This window comes from Crocuta crocuta, unplaced genomic scaffold, assembly GCF_008692635.1.
Source record: "Crocuta crocuta isolate KB4526 unplaced genomic scaffold, BGI_CrCroc_1.0 scaffold218, whole genome shotgun sequence".
In the NCBI taxonomy this organism is placed as follows: Eukaryota; Metazoa; Chordata; class Mammalia; order Carnivora; family Hyaenidae; genus Crocuta; species Crocuta crocuta.
Genome location: NW_027533170.1, coordinates 9435705 through 9454469, shown reverse-complemented (window position 1 = coordinate 9454469; position 18765 = coordinate 9435705). Strand labels below are relative to the sequence as shown.

General features: G+C 39.1%; 1 protein-coding gene across 3 annotated transcripts in view; it reads right to left on the bottom strand.

Annotated features, from left to right (window-relative positions):
* Positions 1-13006: 13006 nt before the first annotated feature.
* Positions 13007-18765, bottom strand: part of CNOT6 (CCR4-NOT transcription complex subunit 6) — a 63501-nt gene continuing 57742 nt past the window's right edge. For all 3 annotated transcript variants that reach the window (XM_077746255.1, XM_077746258.1, XM_077746257.1), the window contains one exon: positions 13007-17400. In XM_077746255.1, the coding sequence (XP_077602381.1) occupies positions 17188-17400 (213 nt within the window). In that variant the 3' untranslated portion in view covers positions 13007-17187. The remainder of the gene's footprint in view (positions 17401-18765) is intronic.

Here is an 18765-nt window from a genome sequence, read left to right as displayed (position 1 = left end):
ACAAGATGCTGCCATCTTTAGGTTGGGGCCTGCTGCCCAGCCCTGACCATGCAAGCCTTCCTTCCCCTACTCTCCCAATAAACATGGATAGGAGTGGCTTTGAGGCTAATTTCTTCTTGCCTTGGTACCAATGCCCATTTCTCCCCCTGCTGAAGCGATAGTGCTGAAGGGGCCTACAGGTGGGATGGTCCCTATGCCTCAGGAGGTACACCATGCCCCAGATTACGTGAAGGTGTGTGCATGTGTGTGAGAGGCACTACTGACATTGGGCAGGTGACTCAGAGCCACCAATTAAAGGTAACAGGGATTGGGCAAGTATTAGAGTTAAACTGGGATGTCCCCCCCCCCCCACACACCTATTATGCTCCACAATTGTTTATGAAGCATGGGAATTATCTAATCCTTGGAAATTGGTGAGAACCCTCCAAAGCTAGCCATTTGTTGCTAATATTTGAAAAGCTTTTGTTCCCTCTGACATAGCTTTCTTTCCTGGAATGGGGCAGGACTGAGGGCTGCAGGAAGTCTATGTCATGTTTGATTTTTCTCTGTGGTTTCTGGTAGTTTATTTTTGAAATAATTTAGTGGCTCTGGGTCCTTTGGTTCTACCAGAAGACCCACTATTTCTGGATTGATCCCCAGTGTTGGTGGGAAGGTGCCCAGAGCCTGAATATTGATGTCTGTCTTGAGGGAAATTTCCCAGAAAACTCCTTTTTGATTGATAAATTATATCTCTGGAAAAATGTAACTCTGCTTCATGTTTTCTGGGAAGAGCTCTCCCTGATTTGACTATCAACCCACCACGGACAATCTGAATCCATTTGTACATATTTTATATGAAAACATGAGTCTGGCTTTTTTCTGTTCCTATTTTGAACAAGGACATTCAGGGCTTTAAACGGTGGGTGGGGGGGCAGTTGTATTTTGACAAGTTTATACATCAACCTAGAACAGGGGAGGCAGCCACTGGGATCCAGATGAACTTTAAATCTCTCATCAATACCACTGCCCCCAAGATTCTCAAGAGTTCTGAGTCTTTGTGTAAGGCTCTGGTCTGGACAAAAATGAACCGATAATTAGATGAATCTCTATGCGTCTCTGGTGAAGAAGGCAGTGGGGACATGACCTGACCTGAAATGACCACAAGCCAATTTCTGGGGACACTATGTATGTTCCTCACTTAATGCACTGGGTTAAAATATTCAAGGCATCCCTGGAAGAACACTGTAAGCCACAGGAGCTTGTTGGAACTGATAGTGGGTTGGGAGGCTCAGGCAAGGACACCGTCCTGAGATGGCCCTGCTACCTTCCACCTCTGGAGCCTTCCCAGGCAAACACTGGAGGGGAAATCACAGAGTTTAGTAGAAGAGGGCATCCATGAGTAACACTTGAAACTCCAATGCTGACAGCAATGGTTCGCTTCCTCCGTCCTGCAGATTTCTGGGAAGATACCAACCATAATTCCAGGCAAAGAGGGAATATGGCAAAAGGCTAGATTTCCTTAAATATCCTATTTTGCGAGTCACCTGGGTGGCTCAGTTGGTTAAGCATCTGACTTCAGCTCAGGTCACTGATCTCACGAGTTTGTGAGACTGAGCCCCACGTTGGGCCCTGTGCTGACAGCCCAGAACCTGGAGCCTGGTTTGGATTCTGTGTCTCCCTCTCTCTCTGCCCTGCCCCTGTTCACACACACTCTCTCTCTCAAAAATAAATAAAAAATTAAAAAAACATCCCATTTTGCCCATTTGACTTGGTAACTATATAAATATTTTACATGATTCTAAAAGACCAAATAAAAAAATTTAAAGAACTCTAAAAATTGAAATTATAAGAGAGGAACAAATCTAACTTTATTTCCCATGGTGGTACAGTCTCTGCAGACTATTCCAAGGCACCTGGCTGGTTCAATCTGTAGAGCATGTGACTCTCAGGTTCATGTGTTTGAGCCTCATGTTGGGTGCGGAAATAGTAAAAGAAAAAAAATTATTCCAAGTAACATGAAAATACAGTAATTTAACTCTACATTCAGTGCAGGGGTGGTAATACCCCAAGGATGAGAACAGTAAACACAATCAAATTTTTCTTGGTGCTGGCACTTGAGATTTCTGGCAAAGTGGAAAGAAGGTGCTAATATAAGATTATTAAAGTTCAGTAAAAACTTTAGGGCTCAACATTTGAACAGAAAGTACAATCATAATTACCTGCTGTGTTTTATCTTCAGAGGAAAAAAAATCTCTTACCCTGTCCCCTGAAAGTATCTAGAAACTGATGAATCTGGACTGTGGCCTCTAGATATCATTTCTCACTGATGAAACCAGGAGTCTCGGAGAAATGGCTGGTTCCAGATATGAAACCTAGAACATCTTTTCATACCAAAATAGAATAAGCTACTAAAGACCACCAGGATGGTGCCAAAAAGACACAGGGACCAGTCTGAATAAATCTCTCACTGGCCAAAAATGGGGTAATTTGAATATCAGTGATGGTAATAAGTGCAGTGGATGACACTCATCAAATATGACTAAATATATGTGTTTTGGGGGTGCCTGGGTGGCTCAGCTGGTTAAGCATCTGACTTCGGCTCAAGTCATGATCTCATGGTTCGTGGGTTCGAGCCCCACGTCGGGCTCTGTGCTGACAGCTAGCTCAGAGCCTGGAGCCTGTTTCAGATTCTGTATCTCCCTCTCTCTGACCCTCCCCTGCTCATGCTCTCTCTCTCTCTCAGAATAAATAAAAACATTTTTTAAAAATCTTTAAAAAAAATAAACCTATGTGTTTTTTAAACAGAAGGGAAAAGTAGCCTGTTTGGTAATATTCTGAGGACACAAGAAAATCAGTTCATCATTCTGAAAACTGAAAAATATTTCAAAATACAAAGTTAAAACATTTTTTAAATTAAAAGACAAGTGAGAAATTATGCAAGACACATTAACTGATAAAGGGTAAATACCCTGTGCACATAAGGAATTATGAATTAACCAGAAAAGGACAAAATCCTCAACAGGCATAGAATTATATGAGGAACCTGAAATAGCAAAAATATGCTGTTATTAATAAGGGAAAGATAGACAGAAACCACAATGAAATACCATTATACCCACCAGAGTGCCAAAAACAAAGTTGGAGAAAAACAGGTATTGGCAAAGTTGTGGAACAATGGGAAAATCTCATAAACTTCTGATGGGAGAGTAAGCAGAAACACATTGGACAGGAATAAGCATATCTAGTAAAAATCATATGCATGCCCCAACACCTAGCAATTCCAGTAATTTCTAGCAACTACTTTCAGCAATCCTGGCACCTAACAGAATGTTCAGAACAGAATCGTGTGTAATGGTTGGGAGAAGGAAACGGAAAACTAGAAAACACAAAGATAGTTGCAGAGAAGGGTAGATTTTGGAATATTCATACAACGCAATATCACACTGCAGCTATTACAGCTACACGCATTAACATGAGTGAATCTCAGGGGTGCCTTAGTTGGTTAAGCGTCCGACTTTCGCTTAGGTCATGATCTCACGGTTCGTGGGTTCGAGCCCCGCGTCGGGCTCTGTGCTGACTGCCGGCTCAGAGCCTGGAGCCTGTTTCAGTCTGTGACTCCCTCTCTCTCTGACCCTCCCCTGCTCACGCTGTCTCTCTCTCTGTCTCCTAGAAATAAATAAACATTAAAAAAAAAAAAAACAAAAAAAAAAACCCATGAGTGAATCTCAAATAATTCAAATCCCATAAAACTCGCCCTTTTATTAAAGTATATAATTCAGAGGGTTTTCAGACTATTCACAGTGCTGTGGCACCGTCACTACTGTTTAATTTCAGAACATTTTTATCACTCCAAAAAGAAACTCCGTCTTCTTGGAGAATGTCTATTCAAATCTTTTATTCATTTTAAAATTTATTTTTAATGCTTTTTATTTTTTTTATTTTTGAGAAAGAGAGAACATGAGTTTGGGAGGTACAGAGGGAGAGGGAGACAAAACAGGCTCTAGGCTCTGAGCTGTCAGCACAGAACCCAACGTGGGGCACAAACCCACGAACCGTGAAATCATGACCTGTGCCAAAGTCAGATGCTTAACCGACTGAGCCACCCAGGCGCCCCTCCTGTACCCATTCTTAAATTGCATTGTTTTCCCATCATTGAATTGTACAAGTTCTTTATATATTCTGGAGACCAGACTCATCAGATACATGGTTTACAAATATTTTCTCCCATTCTGTGGGCTGTTGTTCCACGTTCTTTTCCTTTGAAGCACAGAAGTTTTTCATTCTGATGAAGTCTAATTTATCTGTTTTCCTCCCTTCTGTTGCTTGGACTTTAAGATGTCTCATCTAAGAAACTATTGCTCAAACCCAAGGTCATGAAGATTTATACCATGTTATTTTCCTAAGGGATTTTATAGTTTTAGCTCTTACATTTAGATTTTTTTTTTAATTTCTTTTACTTTTTGTACATGGTGTGATATTGAGGTCCAGCGTAATTTTTTTGCTTCTGGATATTCGGTTGTCCAGTACCATTTGTTGAAGGCACTGTTCCTTCTCTACGTAGGTGTCTTGGCACTTTTGTCACAAATCAATTGGCCACAGATGTAAGGGTTTATTTCTGGCCTCTCAATTCAATTCCATTAATCTATATGTTATCCTTAGGTCAATACCACACTTCTTGATTACTGTAGCTTTGTAATACATTTTGAACTCAGGAAGCTTGAGTATTCTAACTTTGTACTTTTTCAATATTGTTTGGCTATTTGAAGTTCTTTGGATTTCCATGAATTTTAAGACCAACATGACAATTTCTGCAACAAACAAAAAGCCAGCTGGAATTTTGATGGAGACTACAGTGAATCTGTAGATCAGTTTCTGGAGTATCACCATCTCAATAGTACGTAGTATTTTAGTCCATAAACATGAAGTCTTAACACTTATTTAGGTCTTCTTTCAATGTTTTAGAACTTTCAGTGTACAAGTATTCCACTTCTTTCACTAAATTTCTTCTTAATCATTTTATTGTTTATTGTAATGCAATTGCTTTCTTAATTTTATTTTTGGTTAGTTCATTGCTATTGAATTGAAATAATGATTTTTGTATATCGATCTGGATTCCATTAACCTTGCTGATTTAATTAACTATTTATTTATTTATTCCCCCCCCCCACCTCACTCCTGCAGAATTCATTTTCTAGTCCTAATAGGTTTTTGGTATGTGGATTACCTGGAGTTTTCTATATACAAGTTCATGTCATCTACGAATATAGTTTTACTTCTTCCTCTCAGATCTTATTACCTTTTCTTTCTTGCCTAATTTCCCTGGCTAGAACTTCTAGCAAAATGTTGAATAGAATTGGCAAGAGTAAACATCTTCTTAGGGTGAAAGCCTTCAGTCTCTCACCACTAAGCAGGATCTCCGTTTTGAGTTCTTTGTAAAAGCCCTTTATCCGGCTGAAAAAGGTCTCTTCCATTCCTGTTTGACATTTTGTCTTTAAATGAAGGGCTATAGAATTTTTCTGTGCCTAATAAATGATCCTGTGGTATTGCCCTTTATACTACTGATGAAGTGTATTACATTAAGTGCAGATATTAAGCCAACCTTGCATTTTTTAAAGATGAATCCCATTTGGTCATGGTGTATAATCATTTTACAAATTGCTGGATTTAGTTTTCTGGTATTTCACCAAAGATTTTCCTATCTGTATTCATTAGCAACACTGGTGTGTAGTTTTCTTTCCATGTGACATCTTTGTCTGGCTTTGATATCAGAGTAATATTGGCCTCACAGAAGGAGTTAAGTGTTCCTTCCTTCTTCTAATTTTTGGAAGGGATTGTGAAGAATTATTTATTAAGTACTGGGAGAAATCACAAGTGAAACCATCTGGACTTGGGCTTTTCTTTCTACATAGTTCTTGTTTTTTTGAGGGAGAGGATGTGCAGAGGGGCAGAGAGTCTGTCAGTGCAGAGCCTGACTCAGGGCTTGAACCCATGAACCGTGAGATCACAACCTGAGCTGAAGTTGGACACTTAACTGACCGAGCCACCCAGACTCCCCTAGTTTTCATTTTTTATTCAATTTCTTTTTATACATTCACTCAGAATTTCTATTTCTTCCTGTCAGTTTTGGGAATTTGTCTATTTTATCTACATAATTTCAGTCATTAACCTACATTGTCCATAGTATTCCATAATAATTATTCTGTAAATTTTGTAATAACCTCCCCTTTTATTCTTGATCTTAGTAATCTTTTTTCCTATGCAGTATAAAGCTCAATTTTGCTGATCTTTCCAATCAACTTTTGTGTTTGTTGATTTCTCTATTTTCTATTCTCTATTGCATTATTTTCTGCTCCAGTCTTTATTATGTCCCTTCTGACTTTTTATTTTCCTTTGGCCCGTTGGTATTTAGGAGTACTTTAAACTTCCACATATTTTGAACTTTTCCAACTTTCTTTTTAGTTTCACTTCATTATGATCAGAGGATATATTCAGTACAGTTGTAGTTTTTTAAAATTACTGGCTTGTTTTATGGCATAGCCTATGGTCTACTGGAGAATGTTCCATGTGTGCACTTGACAAGAATGTGTATTCCGGTACAGTGTCCTATACGTGTCTGTTAGGTCTACTTATTCTACAGTATTGTTCAAGTATCCTGTTTCCTTGTCGATCTTCTGCCTAGTTGTTCTGCCCATTGGGAGTGGGGCGTTGGGATAACTGTTAATGACGACCATCTATTTATCCCTTTCCTTCGGTCAGTTTTGCTTCATGTAGTTTGTGGTAATTGTTTAGCTCATATTGTTGTTCATCATTATAAAATGCTCTTTATCTCTAGTAACGTTTTTGGTTTCTGTTTTGTCTTATTAGTAGAGCCACACCAACTTTCTTAGTTTGGTTGGGTAATACCTTCCATCCTTTTACTTCCAACCTATTTGTGTCTTTGCATCTAAAGTGTGTCTCCTGTAGTCCGTGTATGCTGCCATTATTTTTATCCAGTCGGAGCTTGTTTAATCCATCCATATACAGTAATATTGGATTTATGCCTGCCATTTTACGTTTTCAGTGTCTCATGCTTTGGTCTATTCCTGCTTTACTACTTTTCTCCATTAGTATTTTCTAGTGTAATACTTAATTTCTTTAATGATTTTAACAATTAGAACCCAACTGCAAAAGAAGATTCATATATCCAAATTATCCCAATTATACTTGTTATCCCATAACTGAATCCTCAAGTCATTAAAAGGGTTTTTTAATCTACATCAACATAACCAGTTTATTCTTTTATAGATGAATCTATTTAACTTTGTAGCAAAAGCTTATCAACTTCTCTCCAAGTTGAACACTTTTTCAAGTACTAATTCTTGTGCTGGCACTAGAGTAACATCAAAATCAAATTTGCATAATTTGAAAAGCAACCCTAAACTTCCCAACATACCATCAAATTGTTCCAAATTTTTCTTGTTAGCAGCCAACTTACAAAATGTGATTACAGTTAAAATGTTAGACAATGTATAAAAATCAGCATTCTTAGTTTGTATCATGGTACAACATAAAATCCAACATAAACTCATGTACCCGTCTGGGAAGGTCACAAATACTCTTTTCTTGGAGCTTCAATTTTTGCTCATTCATATGCAGCTTGATATTGGTAAGAAAATGTGTATACGGTTTGCTTTTGATTACTAAATATTTGGCAAGCATTCCTTTTGTTACAAGATAATCTTAAACTGGTATTAAAAGAACTGTAAACTATTGTTGAAATCTCTTCATAATTTAACCAATGAGCTAATATTAGCAAAAGAAGACAAGATCATTAAATTGTCTCCTCTGTCTCTGAAAAGTTTTTTTTTTTTTTTAAATGTTTATTTCTGAGAGAGAGAGACAGTGTGACCAGGGGAGGGTCAGAGAGAGAGACGGAGATACAGAATCTGAAACAGGTTCCAGGCTCTGAGCTAGCTGTCAGCACAGAGCCCGATGCGGGGCTCGAACCCACGAACCGTGAGATCATGACCTGAGCCGAAGTCGGACGCTTAAAGGACTGAGCCACCCAGGTGCCCCCCTCTCTCTCTCTGAAGAGTCTTAACTGGTGATAGTTCTCTGATTTGAAATTACATATACTTAACAACTATGACACTTTTCAGTCTGTTTTGGAAAAGTTCGTGGAACTATTTTCAATCAGCATCATAAGGTGAAACAAAATGAAGGAAATCAGGCTCATAAAAAAAAATTCCAATAAATCCAAATTTTTGACCTAACAGCTGGAGCACCATCTGTAGTAATAAAAACAATTTTTCTTTGTATCTAGAAGAAAATTTCTGGCAGATGTAAAAGATGCAAAAATATCTATGCTGTAAGTTTGATTTTAGGCTGAGAGTTCCCATTTCTTTGTAAATTTGGAAGTCCGTTAAGAAAAAGCATACACAAAGTATTAACTGGTTAGTGCCTTTTATACTACAAAAGTCTTCTAAATTAAGTACTTTCAATTTTTCAAATTTTGAACCAGTTGGTCTTTAATAGTATTAGGAAGGTCTTGTAATATAGGTAACTGTTGGTGTAACTGAACAGATTTCATTTTTGTAAAATATTTAGTGTCTTCATTTTCTAACAAAATTTCCAAATAGAAATATAGGAGTTTTATACCATATCTCCATTAAAAAATTCTTTTCCTGTGGAAGAATACTAGCCTTTATATAGCTGGCCAAATCTACAAGCTCACGTCCTGTTACAAATAGGAAAAAAAAACCCTGGTGGACTTTTATTTCAGGTGATTTTGTTTATTATTCTTTTTTTTAAGTGTTTATTTTTGAGAGAGAGACAGAGCACGAGCAGAGGAGGGGCAGAGGGAGAGGGAGACACAGAATCTGAAACAGGGTCCAGGGTCTGAGCTGTCAGCACAGAGTCCGATGAGGGGCCTGAACCCAGGAACCACGAGATCATGACCTGAGCCGAAGTTGGACAATTAACCAATTTAGCCACCAGGCACCCCTTGTTATTCTTTTTTGACTGTTGACAGGAAACACTGAATTCAGTTAAGTATTTAGAAAACATATTTTAATGTTCACTTTATTACCTTTTTTTTTTTTTTAACAGAGGCTTTTCCTTTTCCTCTGGTGCAGTAAATTGTAATTGTCATCATGAAATTCGTGGATATACCTTCTAGTTTTTATTGTTCCAGTTGTGGGACTAGCTCACTTCTATTTATATCAGCCCTGATTTTAAATTTAATAATTTGACCATAGTTTTTAAACCAGAGAAGTAACTTCTTTGAAAATGAACAAAGGTATCTCAATTGCTAATAATTTACAGAGACATAGTAACTCATGTTGCCAGCATTAAGCACTCAAACACATTACAGTATAAATTGTTTAGTAAAATAGGGCAGAAACTGTTTTCTGACATCAACTGATGAAGTGTTTATGTCTAACACAAGCAATACATTGGTTTCTAATCTTACACAATGTGTCAGGTACAGGGAAATTTGGTCCTATCACAACAGTGAAGTTTTATAGAAAAGCATTTTAGTTCCAGTCACACTAGCTATGTTTCAAGTTCTCAAAAGGCACATGTGGCCAGAGGCTACTAGACTGACACAGGTCTAATCCTCTCCATGAGGGGATACTAATACTTGGGCTTGGAATTTTTGGATTCCTTCCATCTGATGCATTGCTGTATTAAAAGTATCTTAAAAAAATTTTTTTAATGTTTATTTTTGAGAGAGAGAGAGAGAGAGAGAGAGAGCACAAGCATGGGAGGGGCAGAGAGAGAGAGAGGGAGACAGAATCTGAAGCAGGCTCCAGGCTCCCAGCTGTCAGCACAGAGCCTGATGCAGAGCTCAAACCCACGAACTGTGAGATTATGACCGGAGCTGAAGTCAGACGCTCAACTGAGCCACCCAGGCGCCCCTTAAAGTATCTTTTAATGCCTAGTAATTAATTGTTCAGTGGAGACACACTGGATCTCTTTCGTAGACTAAAATCTGCATGAAAAATAATACGAAATGCAGTAAAGCATAGCTTGAGAAACAAAATTCTTTGCCTGAATGTTTTAGTGAGGTCAGTAGAGGAAAAAAGTTTGCTCTGGAGGCAAACACCTAAGAGATGTGGAGTCAGGGTTTGCTGCCTGATGAAAGTAAGGAGTGACTGCACAAAACCCACAAATGAGGGATAAATTGAGATTCTTCCTGAACATTTCTAATTCCCCTTTCTTTCTTCGATAATGCTGCAAGCCCTCCTCAGCTTACGGACCACACCAGAAGCCAGTTAACTAGTTATATTGTTTTAATCCACCCCTCACACACAGCACTACTACAGCAACCTTTCTAAAACATAAACCTGGTAATGCTGCTCCCCGCTGCTCCCATTTAAAAACCTTCGAGGGGTGCCTAAGTGGCTTAGTTGGTTAAGTGTCTGACTTTGGCTCAGGTCATGATCTCACGGTTTGTTGAGCTCAAGTCCCACACCTGCTTCAGATTCTGTCTCTCTCTCTCTGCCCCTCCCCTGCTGTCTCTCTCAAAAATAAACATTATGGGGCGCCTGGGTGGCTTAGTCGGTTAAGCGTCCGACTTTTGCTTAGGTCATGATCTCGCGGTTCATGTGTTCGGGCCCCGCGTTGGGCTCTGTGCTGACTGCCAGCTCAGAGCCTGGAGTCTGTTTCAGTCTGTGACTCCCTCTCTCTCTGACCCTCCCCTGCTCACGCTGTCTCTCTCTCTCTCCTAGAAATAAATAAAACATTAAATAAATAAATTAAATAAACAAACATTAAAAAATATCTTAAAACCCTTGTACGGCTCTTTATCACCACCTATAGGGTTAAGTTCACCACCTGTGGCTCAAGGCTCCAAAGCATCCACCGTGTTCCCACCACTCCACTTGTGAGCTTCCCACTGAAATACCCACATGTCCAAAATCCGTTCTATTCATAATTGCACACATTTCACAAAGGGTTTTACTGTAGTAGCTATTAATCATCTGGGAAATAAGTTCTTAGTCCTTCAAAACTAGCTCTAAGGTCATCTCTGGACAATTTTATAGGCTCATGTAGGCAGAGATTTGCTCCTTCCATGGCCCGGTGTACCGATGGCACACACTACACTGGATTATAATGACCGATGAGCAACTTGAAGTCAGAAACCAGGGCTGATAAATCTTAGCATAACATCCAACAAGAAAATTTCAAATGAGTATCAATCAGTATGGTGACCAAGAAAAGTACATAAAGAACAACTCTGATTCAACAAAATGGACAAGCATAGGGCTCCCACTATCGGGCCTGTTCTAAGTTACCACTAGCAAGCATCCTATCAACAAGGAGGAAGGTTCTAACTCACAAACCCCTGACACCTATGTCACCGCCCGGAGAACCAGTCACCTGCATCAGCATGAGTATTAAAAGGCTTTGGTCACGCCATCATTCCTTTTCAGTGTCTTTAACAGACCAGGTTTTCAAGAATTACATACAGTTGGGAAATGGATAGTACAACTGGGTTTGCCGTGCAGGGAGACAGGGAACTCACAGGGCTGGTGGAGGAGACAGGAACTAAGACACAGTGGTGCCGATGGGCTCCGTGGGGCCTGCAGCTTCCTCACGGTGCTAGGAAGGCCCCAAGAACCTTTGAGCCTGCCGCCTCTGGTCGCACTGGTGTAGTGAGCAAAATCTTAGGACAGGCCCCAAATAACTGAACAGCTTCTGAACACATTAGAGTGATGTGAGGGCTGGAGTTCAAAGAAAATTGTAAAAACTTACTTACTTGATTAAATATGTTAATGTTGCTAAAGAAACCACAGAAACTGGTTCACAACCCGCCCTGTAATCCACTAGTTCTCCGAATTCCTAGAAGACGGGTCGATTAGTTATTTGGAGAGCAATCTACTTCGAACATCTTATGTTTTATCATTTGGAAGAAATTAACTTAGAGAAATGTTTCTCAACCTCTTGTAAAATTCTAGTAAAAACTATCTTCTGTACGATTCTTCTAACACGTAATGTTTATCAAAACTGTCTTTACAAGTACTTGTGAAAGCTTTTTTTTTTTTAAGTTGATTTATTTATATTTTGAGAGAGTGTGGGCGGGTAGAGGTGGGCAGAGAGAGAGGGAGAGAGAATCCCCCAAGAAGGCTCTGCACTGTCAGTGCATAGCCCCCACAAGTGGCTTGAACTCATAACCAACTGAGGCATCCAGGCACCCTTGAGAGCTTATTCTAAACTCAATTTAAATGTGAACACCTACATAACACTCCAAATTGGAATTCTGAGTATACAAAACATGGTTACCTAGAACCCCAACAGCTTTATTCCAAATATTATTTCACTTCATGTTCCCTTAGGTACTTGGGTTCCTCTAAAGAACCTAAACTAGAACTGATAAAGTAACACAGGCATAATACTTCATTTACTTTTTCATACACTTACTTCTTGACAGTTATGAGAAGGAGCAAGACTTTTCTATTATAGAGGCAAAATCACATATAAAGGATTAAGTAGAAAATGCCTACTTTAAAAACTGGACAGTCTTGGCAAACGTTCATGGTCATCTGAGTTTAAAAGGACTTTTTCTAGGGGTGCCTGGGTGGCTCAGTTGGTTGGATGTCCAACTTCGGCTCAGGTCATGATCTCAGGGTTCATGGGTTCAAGCCCCGCGTCGGGCTCCGTGCTGACAGCTCAGAGCCTGGAGCCTGTTTCGGACTCTGTGTCTCCCTCTCTCTCTGACCCTCCCCTGCTCACGCTGTCTCTCTCTCAGAAATAAATAAAACATTAAAAAATTTTGAAAAAAAAAATAAAGGACTTTTTCTAGCATACATAAAAACTCACATCTGTTACAGAAGTAGTTTCTAAAAAGCAAATGGACTTTTCGCTCAAGAGATTGAAGTCCCATTTTTAAAGTTTATATATACGATAATATATACAGGTGAAAAGCAAAACATCTAGTGAATTAGTATAACCCCAGCAACACGATGTTTGTTACCGTATTTAAAAGCATTTATTTAAAATCATCAAACTCCTTCTAAAAAAGACGGAAGACACATGAGCCTAATTCTTATACTGAACGAGGTATATTGGTAACAACAACAACAACAACAAAGTTCCTAAATGCAAATGGACCATCAGTTGCCCAAATATCAAACTGAACTTTGGCAAAGATAGGAGTGTTACACAGAAAAACACAGTCAATACACTGTCTCCCCCTGTCGCGGTCCATATTCACTCACCCTTTCAGAGGGTGAGTTACAATCCTGTCCCGGATGACCCAGAATTTTAATCATGTGGTCTGCTAACATTTATTCATCTCAAACCTCGGTACTACAGCTATACAAATTACACTTTTAGGATATTTGAAACAGATATTGAATTTATTGGTTGGCTATGAGTAGGAAAATACATCAGTAAAGAAAAGAGACCCTGTATATAAATATAATACTAGCTAGTTACAATTTGACCAAGAAGGTTCCACTGAAAAGAACAGTAAAAGCCCTTGTTACCACCAGTCCATAGGTACATATTCGGTTTCCCACGACCCTTACGAAAGAGCTGCCTAGGCAAATGCGACATTCTTCGAGCTTAGTGCAGATAGTGTGCTGGGTTCTGTCACAGGAACGGGAAACACAAACTAGCCCAGTGCATATTACACGAAATAACGTACTGTCAATAACGACTAGGTCCTCTATTTTAGAGGCTACTTCAACATACCGGTTATTAAACTTTATGTAACCAAAAAGAAGAGCCAAGTGAACATCTTAAAATACTGTTTCCGAGTAGGGGAGAGACACTTGCTAAAGGTGCCGTCTGCAGCATCTGCAGCATTTGTATGCAATACTCTGATCAGTTCATTAAAAGAACCAACCGCTGTAGTTGCTTTGCCGAGGTTGGCTTTTGTCTTACAGGTGACATGACCCCAAGACCTTAGAAGTCACTGGGGAAACGAATTCCATAAATTATATAGTAAAAAATGGAATACTACAACTGGAATTTGTCGCTGAAAGCTTGAATATTGAAAGCTTATTAGAAGAGCTTTGAAATTTTAAATTCAACATTTAGAAGTGCATTCCACCCAATTTAATCACGTCCTTAGGTTTCAAAGTGCTAACTCAAAATAAGTTTTCCTGGCTGTCACCAAATCAAGAATAAAAACACATTTCTTGGAGATGTTCCTTGCCTGTTTTCTAGGACCATTAAAGTTGCAATCAACAATTTATTTCTACAACTTTAGTTTAAATTATGTCATAAATTAATTTTGATGAACATTATTTCAATTCTCAAAGCATAAATAATTACCAGTAATACGGTAAAATGTACTTCAAGAGATTTACAAGGAATTGAGTGCCTCCAAATTTCAGATCAGTAAAAACAGAAAACATACCCCGAAATTCTCTGTAAAACATTCATAAAATAGATTTATCCAGCAAGAACACTGAAATTACATTATGGCAACACCACATTAAATATATGTGTTACAGAATTTTGGAAAAAAAAGTCTATACTGTGAAAACGTACTAGTTTTTATTGCATTTTAAGGAGTATGGATCATTGGAAATTATTCAGGACCCAGAAAATATTTAAAACACAAAACCTTGCTTAACAAAAGTTATCAGTCTATTTTGGTCTGACTGTTCATTCCCTACAGACCCAAAATATTTCTTTCTCTTTTGAAGGTGACAGTTGTAAATCTACACTCTTGGTTCAATCTGTCACTATATTAAGATGGAGAAGCTGTTCAGATGGGCCCACAGAATGCAGTGTGCCCAAAAGAGGCAAGAACAGTTTCGAGACACGACAGGCCCTCGTATCTTACTATGCTGTCGCCAAATTCAAATATATTGCAGACAATAACAAACACAGATGAAAACATTTTGTGTAAAGCTCAAACCTTTAGCATCTAACAAGTGCACTCTAGTTCCAGCATCTATGAAAAGAACACATCCTCCACTAACAAATACAAGTGAGTAAGTGCTTCTCCCTCCCCGTCCGTAAAGCTCTCTGGGCCTGTTCTCGCATCACCTAACGCAGGTCACAGGAAAAGCGGTTCCCTTGCCTCAACAGCCCAACCAGCTCCAGCTCGCCCTCGCTGGAAATTGTCATGATGCACATTACCAACACAGTGTTTAGGAAAAATGAGTAAACACACCTTTTATTCACACTTTACAAAAAAATAAAAATAAAACAAAACAAAAACCCCATAAAAAGTTATGCATTGGTTCTATATCAGTAATACCAGCTTTCCAATGTACTGATTATAAACTGGATGTGTTTGGTGTCAGCACAACTTGAAACAAAAAGCAAAAAATAAAAAGCCATCACAACAAAATCCTTAAAAACCTCAAAGGAAAAACCAGGTCCCAGACAAGATTCAAGATCAACACCTTTTGGAAAATTCTTTAAAAAAGAAAAAAAATATCATTTATTTAAACAGTATGTAATTTTATTTTCTCTTAAAAACAGAATAAGCACATTTAAGTGCTGAATATTTTTCATAAAATTTTAAGTCATTATCCAAAATGACTCACTCTCTGTATAAAAATTGTTAAGAACATCTCAACAGTTTTACTCAACGCGCACATGGTGCCCTTTTGCTCCCCTGCCTGCAGTGGAAACAAAAGCAGTTAGACCACGTTCCCTCCGAATTCATTTGATTTTTGAGAGAATGAATGAACAAGAACAGAATACGTACAAGTTAACTTTGCAAAGTTAAAAGCTGGCTTTAATCTCTAATCTACTCCTGGCACTATGGGCAAAATACAGGATACGATGCAACTTTTACCTTGGTTGACCTCCTAAAATGACTTAGTCACTTTATAAATGATCTGAAGAATTGTCGTAGGGACCTGTTTTGAAAATATATCTCATTTATACTGTTTCATAAATGGAAAATTCTTTTCTTTTTCTTTCTTTTTTTTTTTTTTTAAAAAGGAATGATTAAAAAAAAAAACCACGGAGACTAAGGAGTACATGGAAAACAACAAGAATTCACATGATAGATAGTAGTATTCTGGGTGACGAACAGCACTGTGCAATGACAGACACCAAGAAGCAGTGCTTGGGTCTGATGAGCAAAAAGACCCAGGGACCCACCCCATGAATATGTTCAAAATGGGATATTCAATGCTTCACAATGGAAAAAAAGCCACAGCTCATACAAAAGCATTTTCATAAAATTCTCACAAATGTTAAAACAGTATTTAAAAAATATAAAAGAGGATGCACAGATTTTCTCTGCATGCACAGGCAGTGCTTGGTGAGAACGAATTTAGGCAGGCACAGTGGAGATAGGACAGGAAGTGTCTCAAAAAGGAGTTAAGAAGCTGTATCCAAGCAGCTGGAATTTTTTAACTTAAAAAAGTTAAAGATTTAAAAATATCAGAATGTACATATATCAACCATTACATTCAGTCCATAAATGCCTACAGATCATTCACTGCTCAGCTTATTTGTCCTGGTAGACAGTTTTTGTAAAAACCCAGGAATTCATGGATAAGTTGCCTCTGGTCTGAGAAAATGTCCAAAGCTTTAAGCAGATTTAGATTTAAAGAGCAATGTTCTCAGTTTAAAAATAAAGTAGTACAAAAGGGCTAACAAAACCCTAACACAGTGCAAATCATCAGCAGAGAAAGTCTGTTGCAACTTCTTTTACAAGCTGGCCTTTATAACACATGAAACAGTAAAAAAACTTAGCCTCAGTTTACAATACAATCATTTCCAAATCTGATTTTCTCAGTACAAAATTTCATAAATCAGGTCTTCTGTGGATCATATACAATCATAAAGGCTAAATTCAAAGTCTATATTTTACAAACAAGTCTGAAAAGGGAGGGAGTAAAGTATGGAAGAATGGTCTCTGGATGTTATTATTACTGGCCTCAAAAAAGTAGTGCTACAGATTTCTGTGCAAAGAGAAGATGTGTTCAAACATTTTCCTATTTCAAGGCATGAAAATATTACATTGGATAGAAGAAACAGGAAAACTACTTGTAACAAGTTAAAGATAGGTGTAAACACACCGATCCCTGTCTAACAGTATATAAAGCATGTTGGGCTCAGAATTTGTCTGTTGCTAGCACCTGGCTTTCATACGATATCCTTATCAAATAATCAAGATCGAAAATTCAAATCATCAAGGAAAAGAAAAAAACAAAACAAAACCCTGGTGGCCATACCTCACTCCCCTATATTCAGATTTCATGAGTTTACAAGTGAAATTGAGGTCGTCCTGAAGGTACTTGACTACCTCCTGCCAGGAAGGTGAATGCCGTTAACTTGGGGCAGGGAAGGCAGTAAGAGCTCCAGTTGTGCAAAAAGTGAGAAGTGGTCGGAGGGGATGAGTGGATGTGGGCAGCCGCTGATGTTATTCTCAACTAGCCAGTGGTGGTCCAGAGGTCCCAGGATGCCTAAAGTGTTCAGCTGAGGTTTAGAATAGAAGATGTAGTCAATTATACCCTGAAAAACAGAAGGAAAAAAACGATAAGGCCTCACAGAAGAGAACACTGAAATACTGAGGGCTTTAAAGACATACCCTTACAGTCACGTCTGGTAAACAAGGGGAGTACTGGCATGTGAGAGGTGGTACGACATAAACCAAATTGTCCCCAAATGTCCAATCTAGCAGAATGAAGACGGTTTAGGGACAATAATTGTACATTCTTCCTCTTTCTGGACTTTCTAATCTTTAATGAGGCCTACAAGATCCTTCATGGTATGGCCTCTGCTTCTCTGCCCTAACTTGTACTATTTTCCCAGGCTCACTACGCTGTTACCATGCTAGCCTTTCTGTCGGGGGACAGGGGGTGGGGCGGGAAGACACTTCTTGTAGGTGCCAAGCTCTTTCTTGCCCCAGGGCCTCCACGTACACTGTTCCTTCTGCCTGGAACACTTTCTTGTACGTGTCAGTTGGTTCATTTCTTCTCAGCCTTTGTCTCGAGTTCAGTCACCCTCTTAATACCTGCCACCACCTCCAAGCTTGTCTTGTTAAGTCGTACCCCAACGTGTAATGACACACTCATCTGCGTGGTTGAGACCTGCCTCTCCCACCACACTGTGAGCTCCATGAGGGCAGGGCCACGTCTGCCCTGAACATCCTCAGCAGCACCCATGCACGGCGCCTGGCGTCTCTCGGTTTGTCCCTCTCCTCCCTGTAATTTGAGCCTCTCAACATGGTTTCAGGCAAAAATACTGAAGCAAGTTTAAGTGTCTTCCTCCTATCATGTATTGCAATAAGAACGAGAGAGAAAAAATCTCTAATCTCTCCCACATTTTGGTTATCGCCCTTGCCTCCTCTTTAAAAATTTTAATGTTTGTTTATTTTTGAGAGAGAGACAAAGTGTGAACAGGAGAGAGGAAGAGAGAGAGAGGGAGACACAGAATCTGAAACAGGCTCCAGGCTCTGAGCTGTCAGCACAGAGACCGATGTGAGGCTTGAACTCATGAACCGTGAGATCATGACCTGAGCTGAGGTTGACACTTTAACCCACTGAGCCACCCAGACGCCCCCCTTGCCTCCTCTTTAAAACAAGAATCTAAAAAGCTGGTTTTCACTGCCTCATCACCCAGCTATATTCTTTAACTCACCACATTCTAGTCTCTGTGCCTAGCTCTCCAGTGAAGCATCTTTAACCAACATCTTTCTGAAGCGTAAAGCATACTACTCTTTCCCTAGAAAGGCCTTCTTTCCTTGGCAGGTAAGCTCCTACACTGCCCTGGTTTTACTCTTCTGATTACTCTTCCGTCGCTCACATGTTCATTTTCCCCAGTCTCCTCTAGCCTCTCTTCAAACTAACACATTAATTTGTTCCCAGGGTTAAATTA